Below are 27,308 nucleotides of genomic sequence, written 5' to 3' on the forward strand. Positions count from 1 at the left end.
TGAGTTACACTGCACACACTTTATAGACTATTGTTTGTATAAAAATAAAGATATTATGGAAAATAGCGCACAAAGGGGTAAGTATCGCTCTTGACATAGGAAGATGAAGATGCATACACCAGTTTTCTATTCAAAACATTTGGTCCATTTGGGTTGGACTAGGGTTAGGCTGGTTCTGAATTACAGACCAATCTAGGGAAATGTGGACCTGGATTAAGACCCTGTTTGTACCTGATGTCAACACAAAATGAATTTTCATGTTGTTAGTCTATAGAGGGTCCTTTGTCTATGTACAGCAACCTGATGACCGGTGGAGAAGAAAGTCCCTTCATGTTGTACCTGGGGGTTCTCAGATTTTCCGGCGTGCCAACCAGCTACAGGCCAGTGACGTACATCTCCATCCCGTCGTTGAAGGTAAAGATGGTGGTGGTGCTGGAGCTGCTGCCTCCTTGCTTCACATCACTGATGGTCTCGTAAAAGTTTTCTCCACCAGGCAGGCCTCTCTGAGGCGGGGCAGTGGATCCTGAGCTCTTTGGTGCCTCCGGCGCTGCCTGCTGCTGCTGCACCTGCTTCTTCCTCTTCAGAGTGGCAATACCTCCTACTGTGCTATTATTGGTTCCTGCCTGCTCACGTTTCCGGTGGGTGTCAATAGTAGCGTACGCGGGGTCAGATTCGGCCACAGCGCATGTGGACCAGGACCTGTCTCCCACTGGCTCATAGCAGGGCTCCTCCTGGGAACGAGCCTGGCCCTGGACCCCTCGACCTCGGCCTCGGGAACCCGTGTTTCCTCTGTCCCCACCAAAGGAACGCGGCAGGGTCTTTGCTCCACTGTAATCCATGGGAGGTTTTTTCTTTTGGCTTTTACACACGATGGAGTAGGTGTCTGCGATCTGAGAACACAGACACAAAAGGAGAGTAGAGCACAGTGTCACTGCACTACAGTACAACTCTATCAGCCTGAAACAGAATGTGACTTCTAACGCATCATTCAGGATTTTGTTTTGTAGAAGGGAACACTTAAAACCAAAACTGACACAACACACAACCTGCAACTGCTGCATTAAGCTCTTGCACCTTAAAAAAGCTCATATTGCTGAGTTTTCAAAGAGCATGCAAACTACTTTCACGTGCACATCTGTCTGCGTGCATGCCACACTTAAAATTCCACTAGTTCAACATGAGGCTGAACATGCTACACAGCGCTGTTAATTTGTCATGTAAAAATATGTGGGCCTGGACGCGTGGGGTGTGTGCACATAAATTTCTGCGCATGTGTTGACACAGCTCGCTCTGTGCAGTAATCTGACCTATTTTAACCAGGCAGGATAAGACAGAGTAAACTGTGTTATCAGTCTGTTTAGGTCTGTGCGGAGAGGCAGAACAGTGGAAGAACCAGTTAAAATTTCACCACAACCGCTTTGGCAATGGGACAGCTGGGCACAGAGCGAAAAAACCTGGATGACAGCCCAGCGGCTGAAAAAAATGTGTTGTTCACTAACGGACTTTGCTCCCTTCTCATACCTTAAGCATGTTTCTGTGTGTGTGTCTCTGTCTTTGGTAAACAGATGCAGATAGTGAAATTTTCACGACACAGTTTAGTAATCACAACCAAAAGACATGTGCAAAGCCGTGCGGGGGAATTCTAATAAACCAGAGCATTGACCTTTGGCATTTCTGTGTCAAAATTCCACACGGCCAGTAGAGGAGCAGAGGATTGTGGGACATGGCAGTGTTTACCTTTGATGTTCACACCCAGTCCAGCAACTGTGTTGTTGTGGCCCTGAGAAACACCGGCTCTGCAAAGTGCCTCTCTATGATACGCTTGTGGACGCAATGAGGTAAAAAAAGTAGTGAGACACACGCATGCACACATATATATCATAATTTTGCCTCTGTGGATCACTGTAGTGGAGCTGAAATGAATCAGTTGAAATGTACTCATGATACAGACTTTTAGCTTTAATTCAAGTGAGTTTAACAAAAATACAGTATTAGCGATATGCAAGTTATAGTCATTTTATACACGATCTGTCCACTTTCAGAAGTTAGAGTATTAAACAAACTAAATATCAGGATTATGGTCAGCCCAGAGTTACGTTTCTTTATTTATTTTTGTGACATGGTCAAGAAGAGCACCACATTTTTGTGATGTGGTCAAGTTTTGGTCACTATTTTAACCCTGACCAGAACCCCAAATCCCCCCTGTGTCATCCCAAATTCCATGATGCCATCAAAAAAAAAATAAAAAAAATTTTGTGATACTGTCACGAAAATGTAATACATTTTGTGACATATGATGAATTAACAGATTAAATCACTTTTTGTGACGCCATCATGAACTCATTGTGAGATCGGGTTGATTCTGGTTCATTGTCACTTTTACAGACATTTTTTAAAGATCCTCTTCAGGGGAATATGTACATGAATATTTCAGTCACTGAATGTGTCTTGGATTTATTTCTCCTCAGGTTCACTACATTGCAGAGATTTGTTTTAAAAAGGGCATGAAACAGCCAATCAGAAAATGGGTGATTACGTTTTATCGGAATCCACCATGGTGGTCATCACATAAAAAATCCAAGATGGTCATCCATAAATGTGGCTTTGTCCACATGTTGAATTTTTTAATTAGCACAACTGAATTCCTTGGCCCTGAAAATGTGTACTTAGCTACTGGAATCAAGATCCAAAGTCATTTTGAAGCCGAGATATTGGGTGGCGGTGAGGCGAAGAATCTACGAACTCAGAACTCAGAAGAAGTTTGAGTTTAAACAGCCATTTTTGTTGTGTGGGCTGCCAGAAGAGGAGGTACTGCTGGCCTACCACCAGAGGGCGCCCTGCCTGAAGTGCGGGCTTCAGGCACGAGAGGGCGCTGCCGCCACGGACACAGCCGGGGGTGACAACTGTCACTCATTATCTCATGACAGCTGTCACCCATCTACACTTCATCGTACTACTGCATAAAACCCGGACGTCATCTCCACCTCATTGCCGAGATATCATCTACCTGTGAAGGTAATATTCTCTGCTGTATCTGAACTTAACACTGACTTTATAGTCTGAACTTCTTTGCAGCTGTTTTCCTGTGGGTGTGCCTTATCTGTGGGATTGGCGTTTTGGTGTGATCAGCGACGGCTTCGCTTCACACCCCAACCAGATAAGTGGTTAACAGGAGCTGCACGAGTGTGTGATTAGAGGTGGAGGTGACTTTCCACCTTCTGACTGTTTTTGTTACTGGGTGTGCACACACCCACATCTCACTGTTTGTGCTCCTCGCCAGCAGTACCAGATCCGACAGTCGGGGACGGCGATCACCTGGGAATTCGGGACTTGGCGGCTCCAGTATTCACCAGGTTCGGTGGTGGCGGAAATCGTGTGGTTCCGGCTCTTCTCAGGACAGACGTCTTCTATCCTCGAGCCTGCCCACACGTCACCTTTGTGTATTGACTGCTATCAGATTCTGAGATTGTCTGTATATTCGTTGTGCACATTCACAACATTAAATTGTTACCTTTTGGCTCATCTATTGACCGTTCATTTGCGCCCCCTGTTGTGGGTCCATGTCACTACACTTTCCCCAACAATTTTTACAGATCCAAGATGGCTGCCATGGTGGCTAGCAGGAAAATGGAACCGTCCATTGTTTGATGAGCTATTGTATGCACTTTCCAAAAATTTACAGGACTTCTATGTTTCCAGGGTGAATAAAAAGTCTGCCGGTCACAGAGCTTTCTCCTACCGTGCTCCAGCTGTGTGGAACGATCTCCCGGCACACGTACGGCAGCTGGATACTGTGGAAACTTTTAAATCACATTTAAAGACCCATTTGTTTTCCTTGTTTTATCATTAGTGTTATAATTGTGTTTTTATTTTTGTATTCTTTTATGGTTTTGTCTTTTTATTATTTTTAAATTTCTAATTACGCTTTTTCTGTTTTTATTATGTTGTGTGAAGTGCCTTGAGACGATTTCATCGTGAACTGGCGCTATATAAATTAATAAATTTGATTTTGATTTGAATTTTGCAGTTTTACTTGTCTCCCAAATTCCAAAGAAATCACCTAACAAATCATTAAAAAACAACAACAACAACAAAAAACAAACACAACCAGCATGGTAAATATGTCTGGAGTAGTGGACAGTGGAGTGGCAGTGTAAGGACGCTCATGAGGGAAGCCACCAAGACAGCTGTGACAACCCTGAAGAAGTTATTAGCTTCTGTGGTTGTGACTGGAGAAACTGCACTGTGCAACTTCAGTCTGTTGCATCACCACTTGGATGCATTCATGTATCCATTTGCCTGACTTGTCTTACAAAAACTGCCTGTGAAAGTGATTGCATGTATGAACAATAATTCTCATATTTAGTTTCTCCAGTTACTTATAAACTCTGAAAACAGACAGAGAAATATGACTATAATTCCAAAACGGTTAATGCAATATTTTTGTTTCACCACTTGAAGTAAAACTAACTGTTTACACTACAAACACATCTTGGTTGTTTTTCTTTCAACTCTGTTGTGTTGGTGTACAAAGGCGAAAAATACAATTTTGCTGTCACACAAATGTGTCACTGTCCAAACACTTACGGAACCGACGTGTCAGCACAGGGCCCATGTATGTTACACACATACATGGTACATATAAAAAACAACCTTCCTTCTCTCCGCCTCTTTCTATGCCTCTGACAATCCCTAAGTCGTACCTATACCCTCCCACCGAAAAATATATTGTGTGACTGATAAAAAAGACCCCAGTAGCGCATGCTTTAAATGTGTGCACACAATGTGCACACAGCATTTGCAGCACTGTGCAGCAGAGGAAGGAAGTCACAAGATGATGGGGATTTCAAAACTGGGCTGCAGCTGTTGAGGAAGCTTCTGCATGTTTTCTTTTTTTTTCTCCTCCTCATTGCTACCTATGACCCGTTCTCTCCCTCATTTTTTAGCTTCTGATTTTAATGCATCAGATAGTCGCATCATTTTGCAATTTGCACCGCTTTATCCACGGCAGTGCACGTTCCCTGCAATGAAGTTTACGGCTCAAACAATTTGGGGAGGCAAAGATCTGCCAGCAGTGTGCACTGGTGAGACACGCTGTGTGCAACGTGACGTGGGGGCAGTGCCACGGAGAGAGTGAGTGGAGCAGGAGAGAGCGCCACAGCAGAGGAGGAGATTTTAAGTGGGAGTAGAAACTCTGCACCTTTTCATGGCTGCAACTGACAAAACACCAGAGGATATGGAGTATATGGGCATGTTAGGGCAACAACAGTGTCACACAGAAAAACACAGTAAATAATAGGACAAGAGAGAGAGCGAGAGAGAGAGAGAGAGAGAGAGAGAGAGAGAGAGAGAGAGAGGAAGAAGAAGAACAACAAAAAAGAAAAAGACTGCAGTCAAGGCTAGTTCCTCTGTGGACTAGTCTGATTTGCAGAGGAGGAGTTGAAGCCAAACAGCCGCATTAACCCTTTTATCTCCACATAAAACATCCAAAGGTCAACTCTGGCTCAACTCTGAAAACTTTCCAGGATAACCATACTGCTTTTACTAAATCCCACAAGTCTCCCCACACAGTTTGGACTAGCTGATCACTGTGCACTCATGTAGATGGTGTTTTATGACATACAAATGCAAACGTGATGCATGTGGCTTTATAACCACAACTGAAGACCAATATAGGGTTAGGGTTAGCCTAACCCTAACCCTAACCAATGTCTTCAGTTATTAGTAATCTGGTAAAGTCACAGATGTGCAAATGACATTATTGTGATGAGAGTGCTGTAAGTGCACATTTGTGTGTGTGCATGTCATTCATTAATGTATTTTTCCAGATCAAGCAGCTCACCCACGCTTCCCTATCCTGGGCTAAACCCTCTAACTCTTCCTAGGGGATAATGAGGCATTCCCAAAACAGCTGGGGAATATAATCCCTGCAGCGTATCCTGGGTCTTCCCCAGGGCTTCCTCCCAGTTGGATGTGCCTGAAAACCTGCCTAGGGAAGTGAACAGGGGGTGTCCCCCACCAGATGCCCGAATCACCTCAGATTGGCTCCTTTCAATGCAAAAAAGCAGCGACTCTACTCTGAGTCCCTCTTGGATATTTGAGCCTCTCACCCTACCCCCTGAGTGTAAACCCAGGTATTGAATGGAGGATCCTTATTTCCGCAACCTTGTTCTTTTGGTTATTACCCAACGTCCATGACCAGAGGCAAGGATAGGACCACAAATCAACTGGTAAATTAAAATCCTCGTCTTCTGGCTCAAATGTTTCTTCACCAAGAATGTCCGGTATAGTGTCTGCAAGAACCCAGACACAGCCTAATCTCTCTTGTGAACAAGACCCTGAGATACCTGAACTCTTCCACTTGCGGCAATGATTCTCCCCTGATCCACAGGGGACAATCCACCCAAGGGCTCAGATTTGGAGGTGCTGATCATCATCCAAATCACTTCAAACTCTGCCTCAAACCTGCCTTTACGTACTTTAAAATTAAATTTTTGCCTTGTACACACATTCTATTTGATCAAATATGTGTTAAATCAGTTAGAATGTCTGTTTTATTTAGATATAAAGTTATTTAAAAATAAGAGTTACTTTTTTGTTTTAATAATTTACATTTATGGAATGAATGAATGAAAATATGAGAAGCTTCAATATGAGTTCTGGGTATACTGTATGTTACCAGTTTATGCAATAGAAAGTTCATAATTCACATTATGGTACATAAGGTGGAGTCAATGTTGTAATCTGAACTTTAAAAAAAATTGTATGCTGAAAGGGGGTTTTAATCATTTTGCTCTGGACATATCTCACTTGTGCTTAGTGCTGCAAAGTTCACATTCCCACTGTGGCCAACTCATTTGGAGTAAATGCTGCAAACATAAGCATTTCTCTCGTACTTACATTAATCTGCACACTAACAGGACGTGTCCCGTATTTTCCAAAGTATAAGTTGTACCTTCTTTATGTATGCGGAACTCACGTTTTAACAAAACGTTTCCCTGTGGGTGAGTTTAACAAAGGACAGGATGTCAGTGTTACACATATGCACACCACAGCCTGTGCTGTTACTTAACATAAGGAGTTTTAAATTCCAAAAGTCTTTAATCTTTAATCAATTATTTAATCAATTTTATTTATATAGTGCCAAATCACAACAAACAGTTGCCCCAAGGCGCTTTATATTGTAAGGCAAAGCCATACAATAATTACGGAAAAACCCCAACGGTCAAAATGACCCCCTGTGAGCAAGCACTTGGCGACAGTGGGAAGGAAAAACTCCCTTTTAACAGGAAGAAACCTCCAGCAGAACCAGGCTCAGGGAGGGGCAGTCTTCTGCTGGGACTGGTTGGGGCTGAGGGAGAGAACCAGGAAAAAGACATGCTGTGGAGGGGAGCAGAGATCAATCAATAATGATTAAATGCAGAGTGGTGCATACAGAGCAAAAAGAGAAAGAAACACTCAGTGTATCATGGGAACCCCCCAGCAGTCTAAGTCTATAGCAGCATAACTAAGGGATGGTTCAGGGTCACCTGATCCAGCCCTAACTATAAGCTTTAGCAAAAAGGAAAGTTTTAAGCCTAATCTTAAAAGTAGAGAGGGTGTCTGTCTCCCTGATCTGAATTGGGAGCTGGTTCCAGAGGAGAGGAGCCTGAAAGCTGGAGGCTCTGCCTCCCATTCTACTCTTACAAACCCTAGGAACTACAAGTAAGCCTGCAGTCTGATAGCGAAGCGCTCTATTGGGGTGATATGGTACTATGAGGTCCCTAAGATAAGATGGGACCTGATTATTCAAAACCTTATAAGTATAAATTATATTCTAGAATTAACAGGAAGCCAATGAAGAGAGGCCAATATGGGTGAGATATGCTCTCTCCTTCTAGTCCCCGTTAGTACTCCAGCTGCAGCATTTTGAATTAACTGAAGGCTTTTCAGGGAACTTTTAGGACAACCTGATAATAATGAATTACAATAGTCCAGCCTAGAGGAAATAAATGCATGAATTAGTTTTTCAGCATCACTCTGAGACAAGACCTTTCTAATTTTAGAGATATTACGTAAATGCAAAAAAGCAGTCCTACATATTTGTTTAATATGCGCATTGAATGACATATCCTGATCAAAAATGACTCCAAGATTTCTCACAGTATTACTAGAGGTCAGGGTAATGCCATCCAGAGTAAGGATCTGGTTAGACACCATGTTTCTAAGATTTGTGGGGCCAAGTACAATAACTTCAGTTTTATCTGAGTTTAAAAGCAGGAAATTAGAGGTCATCCATGTCTTTATGTCTGTAAGACAATCCTGCAGTTTAGCTAATTGGTGTGTGTCCTCTGGCTTCATGGATAGATAAAGCTGGGTATCATCTGCGTAACAATGAAAATTTAAGCAATGCTGTCTAATAATACTAACTCAGCCACATGGGGTGTGCAGCCAGTACATTCTGAGTACCGGTCCCATGCCCGAATAAATGAGGAGGGTTGCGTCAGGAAGGGCATCTGGCATAAAACAAGCCAACCCAACTATGCAGACTCAGAATCGAATTCCCATACCGGATCGGTCGCGGCCCGGGTTAACAACGTCCGCCACCGGTGCTATTGCCCAACAGGGTGCCGGTGGAAATTGGGGTACTGCTGGGCGAAGACGACGAAGAAGAGGAGGAAAACACTGCCACGAACAGCGGGAGAAGAAGAAAACTAGAAGGGTGGAAATGAGAGTGGGGACTTTGAATGTTGGTAGTATGACTGGTAAAGGGAGAGAGCTGGCTGATATGATGGAGAGGAGAAAGGTAAACATACTGTGTGTGCAAGAGACCAAGTGGAAGGGAAGTAAGAGCAGGAGCATCTGCGGTGGGTACAAGTTGTTGTACCATGGTGAGGACAGGAAGAGAAATGGTGTTGGGGTCATTTTAAAGGAAGAGTATGTTAAAAGTGTGTTGGAGGTTAAGCGAGTGTCTGACAGGGTGATGAGTGTGAAGTTGGAAATTGAAGGGGTGATGATGAATATCATCAGTGCATATGCCCCACAGGTAGGTTGTGAGATGAAGGAGAAAGAAGATTTCTGGAGTGTGTTAGATGAGGTGGTGGGGAGTGTGCCCAAGCATGAAAGAGTGGTGATAGGAGCAGACTTCAATGGGCATGTTGGTGAAGGTGTTGGGGAAAGTGCAGTGACACGTACCCACAACAGGGGGCGCAAATGCACGGACAATGAAAGAGTCAAATATGAACACTTTACTGTTGTGAATGAGCACAACACAGAGGAATGTGAAATTTAACAGACAGTCAATCACAAGGGTGACGTGTGGGCAGGCTCGAGGATAGAAGACGTCTGTCCTGAGATGAACCGGAACCACACGATTTCCTCCGCCACCGAACCCGGAGAATACTGGAGCCACCAAGTCCCGAGTCCCCAGGTGGCCACCGTCTTCAAAGGTCGGATCTGGTACTGCTGGCAGGAAGCAGAGACAATAAGATATGGGTGTGTGCACACCCAGTAGCAACAACGGTGGGAATGCCACCTCCACCTCTAACACACACTCGTGCAGCCCCTGTCTACCCACTTATCTGATAGAGGTGTGCAGCGGAGCCGTTGCTGGACACACCAAACGCCGGTCACACAGACACGGAACACCACAGGAAAGCGGCTGCAAAAAAGAGTTCAGACTGATACACAGTTCACTTTCAAGGCTGAGAATACTACCTGAACGGTTTGACGATATCTCGGCGATGAGGTGGAGATGACGTCCGGGTTTTATGGAGTGAGATGATGAAGCATGAATGAGTGACAGCTGTCAGGAGATAATGAGTGACAGCTGTCACCCCCGGCTGTGTTCGTGGCGGCAGCGCCCTCTCGTGCCTGAAGCCCGCACTTCAGGCAAGGCGCCCTCTGGTGGTGGGCCAGCAGTACCTCCTCTTCTGGCGGCCCACACAACAGAAGGGAACAGAGGTGATAAGGAAGTAATGGGTAGATATGGTATCAAGGATAGGAATGGGGAAGGACAGATGGTAGTTGATTTTGCAAAAAGGATGGAAATGGCTGTGGTGAATACCTACTTTAAGAAAAGGGAGGAGCACAGGGTAACATATAAGAGTGGAGGAAGGTGCACACAGGTGGACTACATTCTTTATAGGAGATGCAAGCTAAAAGAAATCACAGAGTGTAAGGTGGTAGCAGGAGAGAGTGTCACTAGATAGCATAGGATGGTTGTTTGTAGGATGACTTTAGAGGTAAAGAAGAAGAAGAGAGTGAGAGCTCAACAAAGGATCAGATGGTGGAAGCTGAAGGAGGAAGACTGTTGTGTGAAATTTAGCGAGCAGGTGAGAGAAGCACTAGTTGGAGGGGAAGCAATTTTGGACAACTGGAAAAGTACTGCAGATGTGGTGAGGGAGACAGCTAGGGCAGTACTGGGTATGACAGCTGGACAGTGGAAGGAAGACAAGGAGACTTGGTGGTGGAATGAAGAGGTCCAGGAAAGCATAAGGAGAAAGAGGTTGGCGAAAAAGTTTTGGGATAGTCGGAGAGATGAAGAAAGTAGACAGGAGTACAAGGAGATGCGGCGTAAGGCGAGAAGAGAAGTGGCAAAAGCAAAGGAAAAGGCATATTGCGAGCTGTACAAGAAGTTGAATAGTAAGGAAGGAGAAAAGGACTTGTACCGATTGGCCAGACAAAGGGACCGAGCTGGAAAGGATGTGCTGCAGGTTAGGGTGGTAAAAGATGCACATGGTAATGTGCTGACAAGTGAGGAGTGTGTGCTGAGAAGGTGGAGGGAATATTTTGAAGAGTTGATGAATAAAGAAAATGAGCGAGTAAAAAGGCTGGATGATGTGGTGAGAGTAAATCAGGAAGTAAAAGAGATTAGCAAGGAAGAAGTGAGGGCTGCTATGAAGAGGATGAAGAGTGGAAAGGCAGTTGGTCCAGATGACATTCCAATGTCTAGGAGAGATGGCAGTAGAGTTTCTAACCAGATTTTTTAATAAAATCTTGGAAAGTGAGAGGATGCCTGAGGAGTGGAGACGAAGTGTGCTGGTTCCTATTTTCAAGAACAAGGGTGATGTGCAGAGCTGCAGTAACTACAGAGGCATAAAGCTGATCAGCCACAGCATGAAGTTATGGGAAAGAGTAGTAGAAGCTAGGCTTAGAAAACAGGTGAAGATCTGTGAGCAACAATATGGTTTCATGCCGAGAAAGAGCACTACAGATGCAATGTTTGCTCTGAGAATACTGTTGGAAAAGTACAGAGAAGGACAGAAAGAGTTACACTGTGTGTTTGTGGACTTAGAAAAAGCTTATGATAGGGTGCCAAGAGAAGAGTTGTGGCATTGTATGAGGAAGTCTGGAGTGGCAGAGAAGTATGTTAGGGTAGTGCAGGACATGTACAAGAATAGTGTGACAGCGGTGAGATGCGTAGTCGGAATGACAGACTCATTCAAGGTGGAGGTGGGATTACACCAAGGATCAGCTCTGAGTCCTTTCTTGTTTGCAGTGGTGATGGACAGGTTGACAGATGAGATCAGACAGTCCCTATGGACTATGATGTTTGCAGATGACATTGTGATCTGTAGTGAGAGTAGAGAGCAAGTTGAGTCTAGTCTGGAGAAGTGGAGATATGTTTTGGAGAGAAGGGGAATGAAAGTCAGTAGAAGCAAGACTGAGTACATGTGTGTGAATGAGAGGAAGCCCAGTGGAATAGTGCAGTTACAAGGAGTAGAAGTGGTGAAAGTAGATGAGTTTAAATATTTGTGGTCAACTGTTCAAAGTAATGGAGAGTGTGGTAGAGAGGTGAAGAAGAGAGTGCAGGCAGGGTGGAGTGGGTGGAGAAAGGTGGCAGGAGTGATTTGTGACCGAAGAATATCAGCAAGAGTGAAGGGGAAAGTTTACAAAACAGTAGTGAGACCAGCTATGTTGTATGGTTTAGAGACAGTGGCACTAACAAAAAGACAGGAGGCAGAGCTGGAGATGGCAGAGCTGAAGATGTTGAGATTCTCTTTGGGAGTGACAAGAATGGACAAGATTAGGAATGAACATATCAGAGGGACAGCTCAGGTGGGACGGTTTGGAGACAAAGTCAGAGAGGCGAGCTTGAGATGGTTTGGACATGTGCAGAGGAGGGACCCAGGGTATATAGGGAGAAGGATGCTGAGGATGGAGCCACCAGGCAGGAGGAGAAGAGGGAGACCAAAGAGGAGGTTCATGGATGTGCTGAGAGAGGACATGCAGGTGGTTGGTGTGACAGAGGAAGATACAGAGGACAGGGTGAGATGGAAACGATTGATCTGCTGTGGCGACCCCTAACGGGAACAGCCGAAAGACAAAGAAGAAGCTGTCTAATAATACTACCTAAGGGAAACAGTATAAAGTGAATAAAATTGGTCCTAGCACAAAACCTTGTGGAACTCCATAATTAACCTTAGTCTGTGAAGAAGATTCCCCATTTACATGAACAAATTGTAATCTATTAGATAAATATGATTCAAACCACCGCAGTGCAGTGCCTTTAATACCTATGGCATGCTCTAATCTCTGTAATAAAATTTTATGGTCAACAGTATCAAAAGCAGCACTGAGGTCTAACAGAACAAGCACAGAGATGAGTCCACTGTCTGAGGCCATAAGAAGATCATTTATAACCTTCACTAATGCTGTTTCTGTACTATGATGAATTCTGAAACCTGACTGAAACTCTTCAAATAGACAAAAGTAAAAGTAAACAATATGAACAAGTAAACCATTCATTCATTCTCTGTACCTGCTTATTCCAATTAAAGGGTCACAGGGAAGGGGGCTGGAACCTAGCTCAGCAGTCAGTGGGTGAGAGGGTGAGAGGCAGTGTACACCCTGGATGTGCTGCCAATCCATTGCAGGGACAAATAAAACATGTGTAAGACAACATATTAGATGTTATTTGATGCAATTTTGACAAAAGAAATAATCAGACGAACAGAGACTGCTGGCCCACAGCAACATGGAGGTGTGAATAGTGGATTAATGCAGGAAGACCCCAGCTTGTGGTGTGTTCCATGAAGATGATAAAATAAAGTAAATAAATAAATACATACATAAGTAAATAAAGCAAGATGGACAAATATACTTATGTTGGATAACATGTTGGATGTTATTTGATGCAGTTTGGACAAAAGAAATCATCAGATGAACACAAATTCCCTCTTGAATTAGCTATTTTTGTGCATCGTTGTTGTATACTGGTATTATTGCCATTTATTATTTTATTCGTGGAGTTTATTTTGTTTGGTGCACTGATTCCTGGGAATGTTCTATATAAATACTCATCATTATTATCATTATTATTATTATTAACAAATGTGTGATTTTCAGTATATAAATAAGTACTGTATATACCAGAGCTTACAAGTCCTTATGTTAAGCACATATATGTTGCAGGACTTCCCAAAAAATACAGTAGTAGTTTGTTCATTTTGATTTGAATGTATCTCCCTGGTGCTTACAAGTGGAAAGTTCATATTCATATCATGGGTCCGTCATGTAGGGACGCTGATGCAATGTGAGTGTTACTATAATCGCAGAAACTTCCTGTCTCCATTGTCTGGCAATCTAATCAAATACTCCTCTGAATGTCATCAGCAAAGCTGCACTTATTTGTCAGTGTCAAACACAGACTAAAACTATTATTTCATTCAACCATCCGACCAAATAACTTATTTACCACAACATCTCACTTATAACTTTCTCAGTTGTCTCTCCACACTTCTCACTGTGCTATTGTGTTTAGCCAGAGTGTAAAACTGAACGGCTGGGAGTGGAGAAGCCAGGGCTGGATGTTCTATTTGTATGGTCCAGTATGTGACATGATTGGTGAGTGCAGGCTTCACCCCCCTCTCACTCCCACATACACACGTCCATAAATATAGGTCAGTGTGTCAGGACTTATCGCATTTTGCCTTCAAGAAGCCCAGTGACTCATGATATAGACCGTTTAACAAACATCTGAATTAGCAAAAAGTGAAAATACATTGTTTGGCACAAAACTGGTCTGTGTGGCGTTTCACATGTCCGAGGCAGATACTGCAGATGAGTTGGTTTGGGAGGGGGTGATGGGAGAGTAGGGTAAGGGAAGGGTTCAGACATGGGGGTTGGGGATTCTGGATTCTGTAACATATCCTTTGGGTTGGTAGCACAGGCTTCGTATGACAGGAGGGTCATGGGGCAGAGGTGTTATGACGTCTTGTCCACTCAAACAGGCACCCAACATGTTAAACATAGAACAGCGGCGTATCAGAGACCTGGTCCTCTCTGAGTCCGCCTTTAGGTGAATCCCAACATCAATAAACACAGTTGGTTTACCTCCTTGGCAGTAGGGGGTGATGGGTGTCCCTGTCCCTGTCCCTTCTCTGCCCGATGCGGAGGTGGGTGCAAGGTGATGATGTCATCATCCTCAGGAGGCTTCCAGATGTACTGCTCCCCGTTGCCAATGAACACAGCCTCCTGGTAAAATCAGTTTCAGATCAGTTGAGTATCATAATTATGATGCAAAGGCAAAAATTAATTACATAGGAGCGGTAATGGTGCATAAACACTGTCCACACATCACAGTGTGGGTGGGTTCTGTGTGAGAGAATTGATTGTTTTTGAAGGATAAAGATACAGCAAATGAGGTTAAAGCCATAAAAAAAAAAAAAAAAAATCACAATTGTGTTTTATTCTACTACTGTATATTCTGAGTTAAATGGTCCTCTTTTTTATTGCTTTTACATCAAAAGCCTAACAGATAGATCAGGAAGTGTTTTAAAGGACTCTTGCTCTCTCCGCTGCTCTGAGATCAGTTTCTGACTGGAATCGAATTCTGACGACAACTTGTCACATATCTGTGACAGGTGTCACTACTACAATTCCTGGTTTGTGTTGAGTTTCCTTAAAGGGGTTTATATTATAAATCTTTTCTGTTACTGTATGTCTTACAAACAGAGAATAATATAACTTATAACCAAAAATACTCCAAAGATCCGATGCAATGCATCCGAAACAGACCTCATTTTCAGGTCTCTAAAAAAATCTGTTTCTTGCCTGCAAATTTAAAGGAAAAGAACTGCTGGCAGCCACGCCCCCTCTCAGTATTGCTTCATCTGTCACTCACGGACTGTATGGGCATGTTGTAAAAAGGAGCATGGACCAGCTAATTCTCCTTGTTGCATATAGATGAAATCAACCCATAATGCATTGCATTGTCAACATCAAATTTCTATGTCATTTTTTTATTATATGTTAGACTGCCGAACTTTTGGACACTTCACATAGTGAATAGTGTTGCTTTGCAGGACCTAGAAATTATATATGAATTGTATTTAATTCTTCACACCCAACTTTTTCTGTGAAGTTCAAAACTTCTCAGTCGTCCGTCATAACTTGCGTCTGCAGTGAGTGCATACGGTCCCACTGTACAGTACATCTTGTTAAATCATCTCTATCATACTATAAATCGGTCCTATGAGAGCTGATCGACTTAATTTAACACTATGATAAAGGTCACTTGACACTATTTTGAAAAGTGACCATATGCCAATTTAATTCTGCAAAATTTACTGTGTATGTCAAGAATGTTCGGAAATGACTGACTCATGTTTAATCATCAGCAAAAGTTCAACAGTTCAACCCATGAGCCTGCTTTTGCAATGTTTTACACAAACCATTCTGATATCTTACTGACAGACAAGCAGTGCTGCAAATCATATCCAACTGTGCTGCTAAGATGCCTGTGTTTTTCAAAACAAGATGTTTTCAAGAGCTCAGGCTACACTGAATCAAGTTCTTTCAGTCTTCTTTAAGAGCCCCAAAGCAGAACTTTGGCGTTTTGCAGGGCTTCTTTGTCTCGCTTTGACTGGCCGCATTGTCATGCTACAGATGTAGGGCTCAGCTTTTGTTTGGCTTCATTCACTACGTCCTCTTGCTGTAACGTTGTGTTACCATGATAACTCTTACATTAGCAAACACAACAGCACATTTATGTTGCAAAGTTACCACACTGTAGATTTTGCACAGATATTTGTCAGCCACGAATCAGAGGTTATAAAGAATTAATTAAAATGGAAACAAAATGAAGGTTTATTTTAAGATTAATGAATGAAATAGTTCAATCTATTTGTGTTATTCATAATTCCAGAAAAGATATTTGATTGAGCCAGAGGACACACACCAATTAGCTAAACTGCAGGATTGTCTTACAGACATAAAGACATGGATGACCTCTAATTTCCTGCTTTTAAACTCAGATAAAACTGAAGTTATTGTACTTGGCCCCACAAATCTTAGAAACATGGTGTCTAACCAGATCCTTACTCTGGATGGCATTACCCTGACCTCTAGTAATACTGTGAGAAATCTTGGAGTCATTTTTGATCAGGATATGTCATTCAATGCGCATATTAAACAAATATGTAGGACTGCTTTTTTGCATTTACGCAATATCTCTAAAATTAGAAAGGTCTTGTCTCAGAGTGATGCTGAAAAACTAATTCATGCATTTATTTCCTCTAGGCTGGACTATTGTAATTCATTATTATCAGGTTGTCCTAAAAGTTCCCTGAAAAGCCTTCAGTTAATGCAAAATGCTGCAGCTAGAGTACTAATGGGGACTAGAAGGAGAGAGCATATCTCACCCATATTGGCCTCTCTTCATTGGCTTCCTGTTAATTCTAGAATAGAATTTAAAATTCTTCTTCTTACTTATAAGGTTTTGAATAATCAGGTCCCATCTTATCTTAGGGACCTCATAGTACCATATCACCCCAATAGAGCGCTTCGCTCTCAAACTGCAGGCTTACTTGTAGTTCCTAGGGTTTGTAAGAGTAGAATGGGAGGCAGAGCCTCCAGCTTTCAGGCTCCTCTCCTCTGGAACCAGCTCCCAATTCAGATCAGGGAGACAGACACCCTCTCTACTTTTAAGATTAGGCTTAAAACTTTCCTTTTTGCTAAAGCTTATAGTTAGGGCTGGATCAGGTGACCCTGAACCATCCCTTAGTTATGCTGCTATAGACTTAGACTGCTGGGGGTTCCCATGATGCACTGAGTGTTTCTTTCTCTTTTTGTTCTGTATGCACCACTCTGCATTTAATCATTAGTGATTGATCTCTGCTCCCCTCCACAGCATGTCTTTTTCCTGATTCTCTCCCTCAGCCCCAACCAGTCCCAGCAGAAGACTGCCCCTCCCTGAGCCTGGTTCTGCTGGAGGTTTCTTCCTGTTAAAAGGGAGTTTTTCCTTCCCACTGTCGCCAAGTGCTTGCTCACAGGGGGTCGTTTTGACCGTTGGGGTTTTTACGTAATTATTGTATGGCCTTGCCTTACAATATAAAGCACCTTGGGGCAACTGTTTGTTGTGATTTGGTGCTATATAAATAAAATTGATTGATTGATTGACAAAATGACACTGATAAAAGATCATCCTACGCAAGCACCCTGGACGTCGGACACATTGTTAAAGGACACAGACAGCTGGCCTGATGTACACACCTTAAGTCTAACCCCGGTGTATGTATTGGCAGTACATACAATGGGATATACAATGTGCTGATAAAAGTATACTGACAAAATATAAGTCACAAGGCAACTATGCCAGGTAGTGATACATGACTGCCCTGTGAACATTAATGTACCAAAAAAAAAAAAAAAAAAATCTTGAGACAAAGATACACTCATTGGCCACTTTATAAGGTACACCTTGCAAGTTCTGTGTTGGACCCCCTTTTGCCTTCAGAACTGCCTTAATTTTTCAAAGCACAGATTCAACAAGTTGTTGGAAACATTCCTCAGAGATGTTAGCTATACTGACATGATAGCATCACGCAGTCGCCCATTCAACCAGTCTGACCATTTTCCTCTGACAGCAACAAGATATTTTCGATCACACAACTGCAGCTCACTGGATAGCTTCTCTTTTTTGGACCATTCGTTATAAACCCTAGAGATGGTTGTGTGTGAAAATCCCAGTAGATCAGCAGTTTCTGAAATACTCAGACCAGACCGCCTGTCACCAACAACCATGCCACGTTCAAAGTCACTTAAATCCCCTTCCTTCCCCATTCTGATACTTGGCTTAAACTTCAGTAAGTTGTCTTCACCATGGTTAGATGCCTAAATGCACTGAGTTGCTGCCATGTGATTGGTTGATTAGTTATTTGTTTTAACAAGCAATTGAACAAGCGTACCTAATAAAGTCGATGGTGAGTGTATTTATCCTTATCAAAGTCAGCCATTCCCAAACAAATGCTGGGGCCCACTTTGAAATCTGAAAATCATTTGGAACTCACCCAAAACTTTAGTAACAATACTGATCAACACATATAACTAAGAGGAAGTATTTCTGTACATACAGTATGTCACACTAGGTGAGACAAATGAAAAAAAAACATGTAGAATGCAATGCTAAAATACACATGGCTGTATGAGCAATGTGTTCTTTCTAATTTGCAGTTGTTTAATGAACTATTAAGATCATATTGTCTTACATACAATTTATATATGTTCAATAAAGCCCCTTAACTTCATAGGAAGTTAGTGTTAAGTTAGCGTGCATGCTAATGTCCACAAAAGTCTTGTAAATGATTCCAGAGGTGTTATCAGGTTACAAAAACAGCATTTTTAGTTTTAGGAGTGTTTATTTCTCGCTAGTTTTTACATACTATATCACAAACAGGTTATATTTACACACAAACGAAACAAAGTTTTGCAGCTAGCTAGCAGTCTGTGACATCACCATGCTAATGCCCATGAAATAATCAGTTCAGAGGTGTTATTAGGTTTCAAAAACAGTGTTTTCAGTTTTAGAAGTGTTTATTTCTCTCTAGCTTTTACATAATATATGAGAAACATTTATAAACACACAAAATAAAGCGGTTTTGGAGAGAGCACCCACTGACGTCAGGGTAGAGCTCTACTCTGATTGGCTCTCACCCTCACCACTCAAAAAAACAACAAAAAAAAAAAACAACTAAACAAACAGATTGAAACAGAACGTGACATTTTAGCCACTTAAAATAGGTCAAGGTTAGCCATCTTTGAACTTATCCAAGGTCTGGGTTCCAAGAATGTTCCCTGTGAATTTATAAACTCTGGCAGTAACAGGACTGGACTTATGCTGAGCACAGACAGATGGACAGACAGACGGACAGACAGATGGACAGACGAACGGATGCAAAGCCTTCACAATACCCGATGGCCATATTTGATGGCCTTGGGTAATAACACAAAAATTTAATTCCCCATTATTTTTAAAGTAATCAAACTTTTATAAATTTGAAAATCAAAAACTGATGATCTCTCATGGCCCACCTGCAGTACCTTCAATGGCCACCAGGGGGAGAGAACTGAGGTTTCAACAGTGAGGCACTGGCGTACTAGATCGTGCACAGAGAAACATGCCACATGGCCAAAATTACAATAATAATAATAAATGAGGCTTCCTCACAATGATGCTCATTTGACACAGTCATTACAACGGTACCTAAGGATCCTGTGAAGAGACCTTGTACCAAAGACATCCGGTCATGGCCTTAGGTCACTGGTTAGTGTCCAAGTCTCACAACCATACACTGAGACAGTTTGCCCCAGGTTGACCCTAAAGATATAGGCATTGCTAAATACCTCTCTCCAAAGAGTGGCCCCCCCCACCAAAAAAAAAAAACAGTCCAAACAATCAAGCACAGTTGTGCAGCCTCCCCGAATATTTTGCTCATGTTCAAAAACAATCGGGCCACAGTCAAAGTGGAAAAATATCGAACAGCAGCCAAAGTGCCATCTGACCGCAGTCTGACCGCATTTTAAACAATCTTGCGGCATGAAAACGGCATTCATGAAATTCTGATTGCGTTCAGGGGGAAGTTTGATATGTTTCCGCCACGTCGAACCCTGGTCGAATGTGCTGAATGTGCCTGAACGCACCACGAGTGGACCTTAAGTGCTGCTGTAATATATTCTCCCCAACCGCAATCGGAGCGTAATCGTACGGCTTGTAAGTTCTTACTGTTGTTACTGCATTCTGGCAGCTGTCCAGGTACTCTTACAGTATTCCACCTACAGTTGTACTGCTTTTGGAGGCTCACGCGTGCAGCATGTACACAAATCAGCCAGGGCGGGTTGAAGCGCTGTCTGGGGATTCGGACAGCTGTCCTCCGCAATTCTTATTCCCTCCCAGATGTGGCCTTTTTTTTTTTCTTCTTTATTAGAAGACAACATGACAACATAAAACAAAACAGGCATTAACGAGCACTGGCAACAACGGTAATATAAAGAAATAAATGCATGAGGATAATAACCATATAACATAAAACAATACAGACATGATACACAAGGAGGTATATATACATATGCATACATACATACCCACACACACACACACACACACACACATATATATATACACATATGTACATGTATACATATACATATACACATACATACATACATACATACCCACATGCACACACGTCTACAAAACACATAATCTGTGTATATTAATAGCAATAATCATAACAACATCAATCCATACCACAGCAACAACAACAATGATTAAACAACCTTTCAAAATAGTGTGACATTGATTATTGCGTTGTATCTGACCCATTTTTTTTTTGTCTGTGTGTGGGTCTCATCTTGTATGGTGCATTAAAAACATTGTGGAATGTAGTGCATTAAAAACACACAGACATAAATGTAGGGTTAGAATGGACAGGATCCTTGAATGTGCAGTGTTTTATTTTTAATTATCTTTAATGTATATATATATATTAAATATATATATTAATTCAACCTGTCCTTGTGTTGTTGTCACTATTAGTATTTCATGCAGCCGTTAATCATATAAGAAATCATAAAATCTCATACATACATATACACATACACACACATATCATGTCATATATCATATGAAAACAATTATTATAATATCAATAATTATTATATTACCATCAATAATGAATACATAAATAGCCTACATTTATTATATATATATATATATATATATATATATATATATATATATATATATATATATATATATATATATATATATATATATATATATATATATATACATACACATACACCCAAACATATATACATATACTGTTTGTTGTGATTTGGCGCTATCTAAAAAAAAAAATTGATTGATTGATTGATACACATATATCATGTCATATATCATATAAAAATAATTATTATAATAATATCAATAATTATTATATTATTATCAATAATGAATATATAAATAGCCTAAAATAAAAAAAATTATATACATATGTATATATACACACACACCGATACATACACACACACACACATACACATACAACTGGTGTGAGGTTATGAGAGAAAAGTTATTAATATTGACCAGATGCCAGTGGGCTCTGTGAGGGGGGTAGAGGCGAGTGTGCTGTCAAGAGTGACGTGGTTTTGATTTTTTTTTCCTCTCTCTCTCTCTTCCTTCCCCTCCCTTTTTTTCTTTTCCTTTCCCTTCCCCTCTCATTTCCTTCCCTTTCCCTTTCCTTTCTCCTTCTCCCTCCTTCCTTTTCTTTCTTCTTCCCTCCTCTCCGAAAGGAAACTAAAACAATACCAGGTCAGTTAATGTTGAGTGGGAGGGTTGGGATTCTGCTGAGTCATTGTAGGGAGGTGAAGAATATTGCATTGTGATGAAATCTGTGAGAAGATTTCTCCAATAATTGATGTTTATACGGTTTCGTGTTTTCCAGTTCATGAGGATAGTTTTCTTGGCGATGGTTAGAGCTATGAGAACCAGTTTGAAATCTATAGGTTTTTTTGGTAATTACTGAAGTGTCCCCTAGCAAGCAGAGTGCGGGAGATAATGGGATGTGGCAGTCCAGCAAGGATGAAAGTGCCTGTGTAACCTGTTCCCAGAAGTGTCTGATGGGGGTGCAGTGCCATGTCGCATGAATGTATGTATGTGTCTGTGCAGTTCTCTGTGCAGTGCATGCAAATTTCTGATGTGAGTCCCATTTTTGATAACCTTTCCCCCGTGTAATTTGTTCTATGCAGTGTTTTGTATTGTATCAATTGTAAATTTGCATTATTAGTCATAAAATAAATATTTTTACAGATTTGATTCCAAAAGTTGGCATCGGGAGAAATTGACAAGTCATTTTCCCATTTGGATGTCGGCAGAGATATTTCTTGAAGAGGTTTTAAAATAATTTTGTATATTTTGGAGAGTAATTTTTTGGATGAAGATAGATTAATTAATTGTGATATTACAGGTGACAGTTGTAGATTTGATGATCTGAAATGTATTTTTGTTTGTAGAATTGATTTTAATTGCAGGTATTTCAGGAACTGATTGCTCCCGATGCCAAACCTCTGGATCAGGAGTGGAAATTGTAAAAGTTCATTGGAACTGAAGATATGGTTAATGTGAGTAATACCCTTTTCAGCCCACATGTTAAAGTTAAATGATTTTTTATTATTTACAAAGTCCGGGTTATTCCACAGTGGAGTGAAGTTAGATGGGGCAAGAGTGGAATTAGTGATTTGGTGGAATTTCCACCAGGCTGTCAGGGTGGAGGCTATTGTGACCGCGTTGAAACATGTATGGTGTTTAATGGACTTTGTAATAAAAGGAATGTCTGATATGTTTATGTCTTTGCACAGAGTTTGTTCCAAGTCTAGCCAGATGATATCAGATTGGGTAGGGTGTGTCCATTTATATATGTATTGTAGCTGGTTTGCCAGGGAGTATAATTGAAAGTTTGGTGCTTCTAGACCTCCTTGAAATTTATTTTTTTGCAGAGTAGTTAGTTTTATTCTTGGTGGTTTGTTTTTCCAATAGAAATGGGAAATGATTGAATCTAATTTTTTGAACCAGGTGGGTTTGGGATGGATTGGAATCATTGAAAATAGATAGTTTAATTTAGGTAATATATTCATTTTTACGACTGCTATTCTGCCAATTATGGTAAGTGGTAAGTTATGCCAGCGGAGTAAGTTATCTTCTATTGTTGTCAGTAATGGTGTAAAGTTGAGAGCGCTCAGCTCTGACAGCCTGGAGGATATCTTCACTCCTAGATAAGTGATGTGATCTGTGCATAAGGGAATGGGTGACTGCTGGATTACCACATCCCGATAACTGTTAAGTGGGAGAATGGATGATTTATTCCAGTTTATTGCATAATCAGAGATTTGGGAAAATGACTGAATTGTTGTAATTACTTCTTGTAGAGAGATTTGTGGATTTTGAATGAAAAGTAAAATATCATCTGAATATAATGATATTTTATGACTTTGGGTTGTTTCAATACCTTTGATGAGTGGGTTCTGATGGATTGCTGCTGCCAGGGGCTCAATAAAGATGTTAAATAATGATGGAGAGAGTGGACATCCCTGCCTAGTCCCCCTGTGCAATGTGAAACGTTGTGATGTTAGTCCATTAGTAGTGACTGTGGCTGATGGTGATGTGTAGAAAATCTTGATCCAATTCATAAATGAGTCCCCAAAGCCAAACCTTTGCAGCGTAGTGAGTAAAAAATTCCAGTTAATCCTGTCAAATGCCTTTTCAGCATCTAGGCTAACTATGAGTGTGTCTTTTTGTTGTACTGATGAGTAATGCATTAGGTTGTATAATCTGCGGGTATTGCTGGATGATTGTCTTCCTTTGATAAAGCCTGTTTGGTCAGGGTGAATAATATATGGTATGACTTTTTCAATTCTGAGGGCTAGAGCTTTACTGATGATTTTGAGATGTACACTGATGAGTGAAATTGGGCAATAATTTGATGCCAGGGTGGGGTCTTTATTGGGTTTGGGGAGAAGTGATATAAGAGCTGTGTTCATGTGTGTTGGGAATTTGAGATTTTGTTTTATTTTGTCTATTGTTCTCATAAATAATGGAGATAAGATTGACCAAAAGTGTTTGTAGAACTCAACAGGGAAGCCATCAGGTCCTGGTGCTTTATTGCTGGGCATTAAGTTAAGAGCGGAGTAAAGTTCTTTTTCTGAAATTGATAATTCTAATGCATTTGTTTGTTCTATGTTAAGCTTTGGTAAATGAATGTTGTTGAGAAATTGATTTATGTCTTCTTGACTTGGGTTCAAATCAGAGGAGTACACATTTGTGTAATAGTCTTGGAATATTTTATTTCTTTCTTGTGGAGCACTGGTTGGCTCCCCTGCTGAGCTCATGATGGAATTTATTGTTGTTTTTTCTTTATTTCTTTTTATTTGGTTAGCTAGGTATTTGCCGGATTTATTGCTATGGTGGAATGATTCTTGTCTCAGTCTATGAATAAGGAATAGATTTTGTTTGTTAATTATTTCATTTAGCAAAAGTTTATTTTTTCTGAGTTCTCGGTGTATAATTTCAGTTGGTTTTGTTGCATTAATTGTCTCCAATTCTTTAATTTTCATTTCTAGCTGTGTTTGTTTTTCCTTTTCTACTTTCTTTTTATAGGTAGAGAATGATATTATTTTACCTCGCAGAACGGCTTTCCAAGTTTCCCAGACTTTGGGGAGTCATTTATTTCAAGGAAGGATGTCCACTCTCTCTTAAAGTAACTGTCGAACTCTGAGTCCTGTAAAAGAGATGTGTTAAAACGCCATCTGCTAGAGCATTTCTGAAAAGCAGGCAAGTTCCAAGTGAATGTTACAGGGGAGTGGTCACTGATGGTGATTGGATATATTTGAGATTCGGAAATATTGGGTATGATTGAGTTGCTTGTTAAAAATAAATCAATACGAGAGTAAGATTTGTGAACTAATGAAAAAAAATGTATATTCACGGGCATTTGGGTGTTGAAGCCTCCAACATCACCAAGACCAAAATCACTCATGAACTGCTGTATGGTTCTAGTAGAATGCCAAGGTTTATTTGAGGTTTTTGATCTGTCTATTGATGGGTTAATGACTGTACTGAAGTCACCTCCTACAATTACTGGGCAGTGAGAATAATTAGAAATAGATGAAAATAGATTATGAAAGAAGGAAGGATCATTGGAATTCGGACCATAAATGTTGACAATTGTGATTGGGTTATTGTTAATGGAAATGTTGATGATAATAAAACGCCCTTCTGGATCTGTAATTGTTGTGTTAAGACTAAAATGAATTTTTTTATTTAGTAGGATACATACTCCTCTTTGTTTTGAATTATATGGAGAAGAAAAGGAATTGGTAAATTGTGAGTTTTTTAAACTATGTTGATTTGAATGGGTGAGGTGTGTTTCTTGTAAGAGACAGATGTCTGCATGAATGCTGTATAAATAATTTAGAACTTTAATTTTCTTTGCCGGAGAGCCAACCCCCCGAATGTTCCATGTTACAAATTTAAGCTGCATAATTTGTTATTTTTATGGTAATCTGGAATGCTATGTGTGTGTGAATAGGTCTGCAAGCGTGTGTGTAAGAGTGAGACTGTGATGTATGTGCACATGTGGTTTGGAGCGCAATAAATGTTGAGAAGGGGAGAAAAGGGAGAAAAAAAAATGGAGACATCCACAGACATACAACAACAAAAACAATAACATGAACAAATAAAACAAGAGAAACGACATAAGCGAGCAATGAGATACGTGCATGGTATATACAGTGTGATAAGCGCGGTGCAAATAGATTTAGCTTCTGGGTAGAAAGAGTACGAAAGAAAACACAGGTGGTAATGTAATGTTAGTAAAGCCAGGGTGTAATGTTTTTGTCTCTAAACAGTTGTCCGTCAATGTACAATTTGTCAACTGTGATGACTGCTTTTTTACCTTGCTTCATCATGTCCTTGTGTATGGGAAATAACTGCTTGCGTCTGCGAATGATCTCTTGCGGGTATTGGTCATTAAGTCCGTAATGGGTCCCTTTCAGCTGTCTGCCTTGCCTTTGGACTAATTCTATTTGTTTGAAATGTTCAAACTTCACGATAATGGGCCGGGGTCGGGTGGAGTTGGGGAGCTTGCGTCCTAAACGGTGCACACGGTGGAAAGTGATGTTGTTGACCGTATCTAGTGGGAGTCTGAGTTCTTTAATCATGAAGTCTTTTACCAGTTTTTCGGGGTCGTCGATGTGTGGGTCCTGAATGCCCGTGAAAATCAAGTTGTCCCTCATACTGCGTGCTTGTAGTTCCAGGACAGTTTCATTCATAGTTTTATTTTCGGTCGTGAGAGTGGCGAGCTGGGTTAAAACAGTGGAGAGCTGGTTTGTGAGCGAGGTGACGGTGTTTTGTAGTGATGCATTTTCCTTAGTGAGAGATTCGATTTGATGTTGACTGTATTCTAAACTGCGGCGAAGTTCTTGGAACTCTTTATGCAGGAGTTCAATCAGCGCGACTCTTGAGTCCAGAGAAGATAATCGCTCCTTTATAGATAGTAAAAGGTTCGTCATTTCTGGGCTGTCCGATGGTTTAGCAGGAGAACACTGAGGTGAAAGATCTGATAATGATGAAGCGGATTCTACCGTGCGTGGTTTTTTAGCCTTTTGAGTATGTCCCATGATGCAGAGTTTGTTGAAATATTTGTCAATGTAATCCTCCAGGTGCTCTAGTCCTGTATTGTAATCCAGATTGTGTAAAATGGCACAGAATCGGATGAAAAGAAGAGAATAAGAACTTGATGGGAGAAAAATTTTGTTGCTGTTTAGCTAGCAGCAGCGCGCCGCTCGTTGTTTAGCTAGCAGCAGTGCTGTTTCATTTCAGCGCCGAAACACCTCGTTTCTGCTTCAAACTGCACTCCAGTAATCATCTATCTCAGCGACAGTTATCTGAAGCCTCTGTACAACCCTGAAGCCTCTGTACAACCCGAATATTTTGCTCATGTTCAAAAACAATCGGGCCACAGTCAAAGTGGAAAAATATCGAACAGCAGCCGAAGTGCCATCTGACCGCAGTCTGACCGCATTTTAAACAATCTTGCGGCATGAAAACGGCATTTGTGAAATTCTGATTGCGTTCAGGGGGACATGTTTCCGCCACGTCGAACCCTGGTCGAATGTGCTGAATGTGCCTGAATGCACCACAAGTGAACCTTAAGTGCTGCTGTAATATATTCTCCCCAACCGCAATCGGAGCGTAATCGTACGGCTTGTAAGTTCTTACTGTTCTTACTGCATTCTGGCAGCTGTCCAGGTACTCTTACAGTATTCCACTTACAGTTGTACTGCTTTTGGAGGCTCACGCGTGCAGCATGTACACAAATCAGCCAGGGCGGGTCGGAGCGCTGTCTGGGGATTCGGACAGCTGTCCTCCGCAATTCTTATTCCCTCCCAGATGTGGCCCTTTTTTTTTTTTTTTTTTACATTCCACCTGATTCGGCTTGGCTTGTGCTCATTCGTGCTAAAGTGTGATGGGGCACTTAGACATACTCTTG

General features: G+C 41.2%; 1 protein-coding gene across 1 annotated transcript in view; it reads right to left on the minus strand.

Annotated features, from left to right (window-relative positions):
- Positions 1–284: 284 nt before the first annotated feature.
- The window catches only part of LOC117511481, a 146,044-nt gene continuing 119,020 nt past the window's right edge, over positions 285–27,308 (minus strand). The window contains exons 8-9 of the mRNA XM_034171502.1: positions 14,317–14,457; positions 285–890 (exon numbers count right to left, since the gene is read on the minus strand). Coding sequence (XP_034027393.1) covers positions 375–890; positions 14,317–14,457 — 657 coding nt within the window. The 3' untranslated portion in view covers positions 285–374. The remainder of the gene's footprint in view (positions 891–14,316; positions 14,458–27,308) is intronic.

The sequence above is a fragment of the Thalassophryne amazonica genome, chromosome 6 (genome assembly GCF_902500255.1).
Source record: "Thalassophryne amazonica chromosome 6, fThaAma1.1, whole genome shotgun sequence".
In the NCBI taxonomy this organism is placed as follows: Eukaryota; Metazoa; Chordata; class Actinopteri; order Batrachoidiformes; family Batrachoididae; genus Thalassophryne; species Thalassophryne amazonica.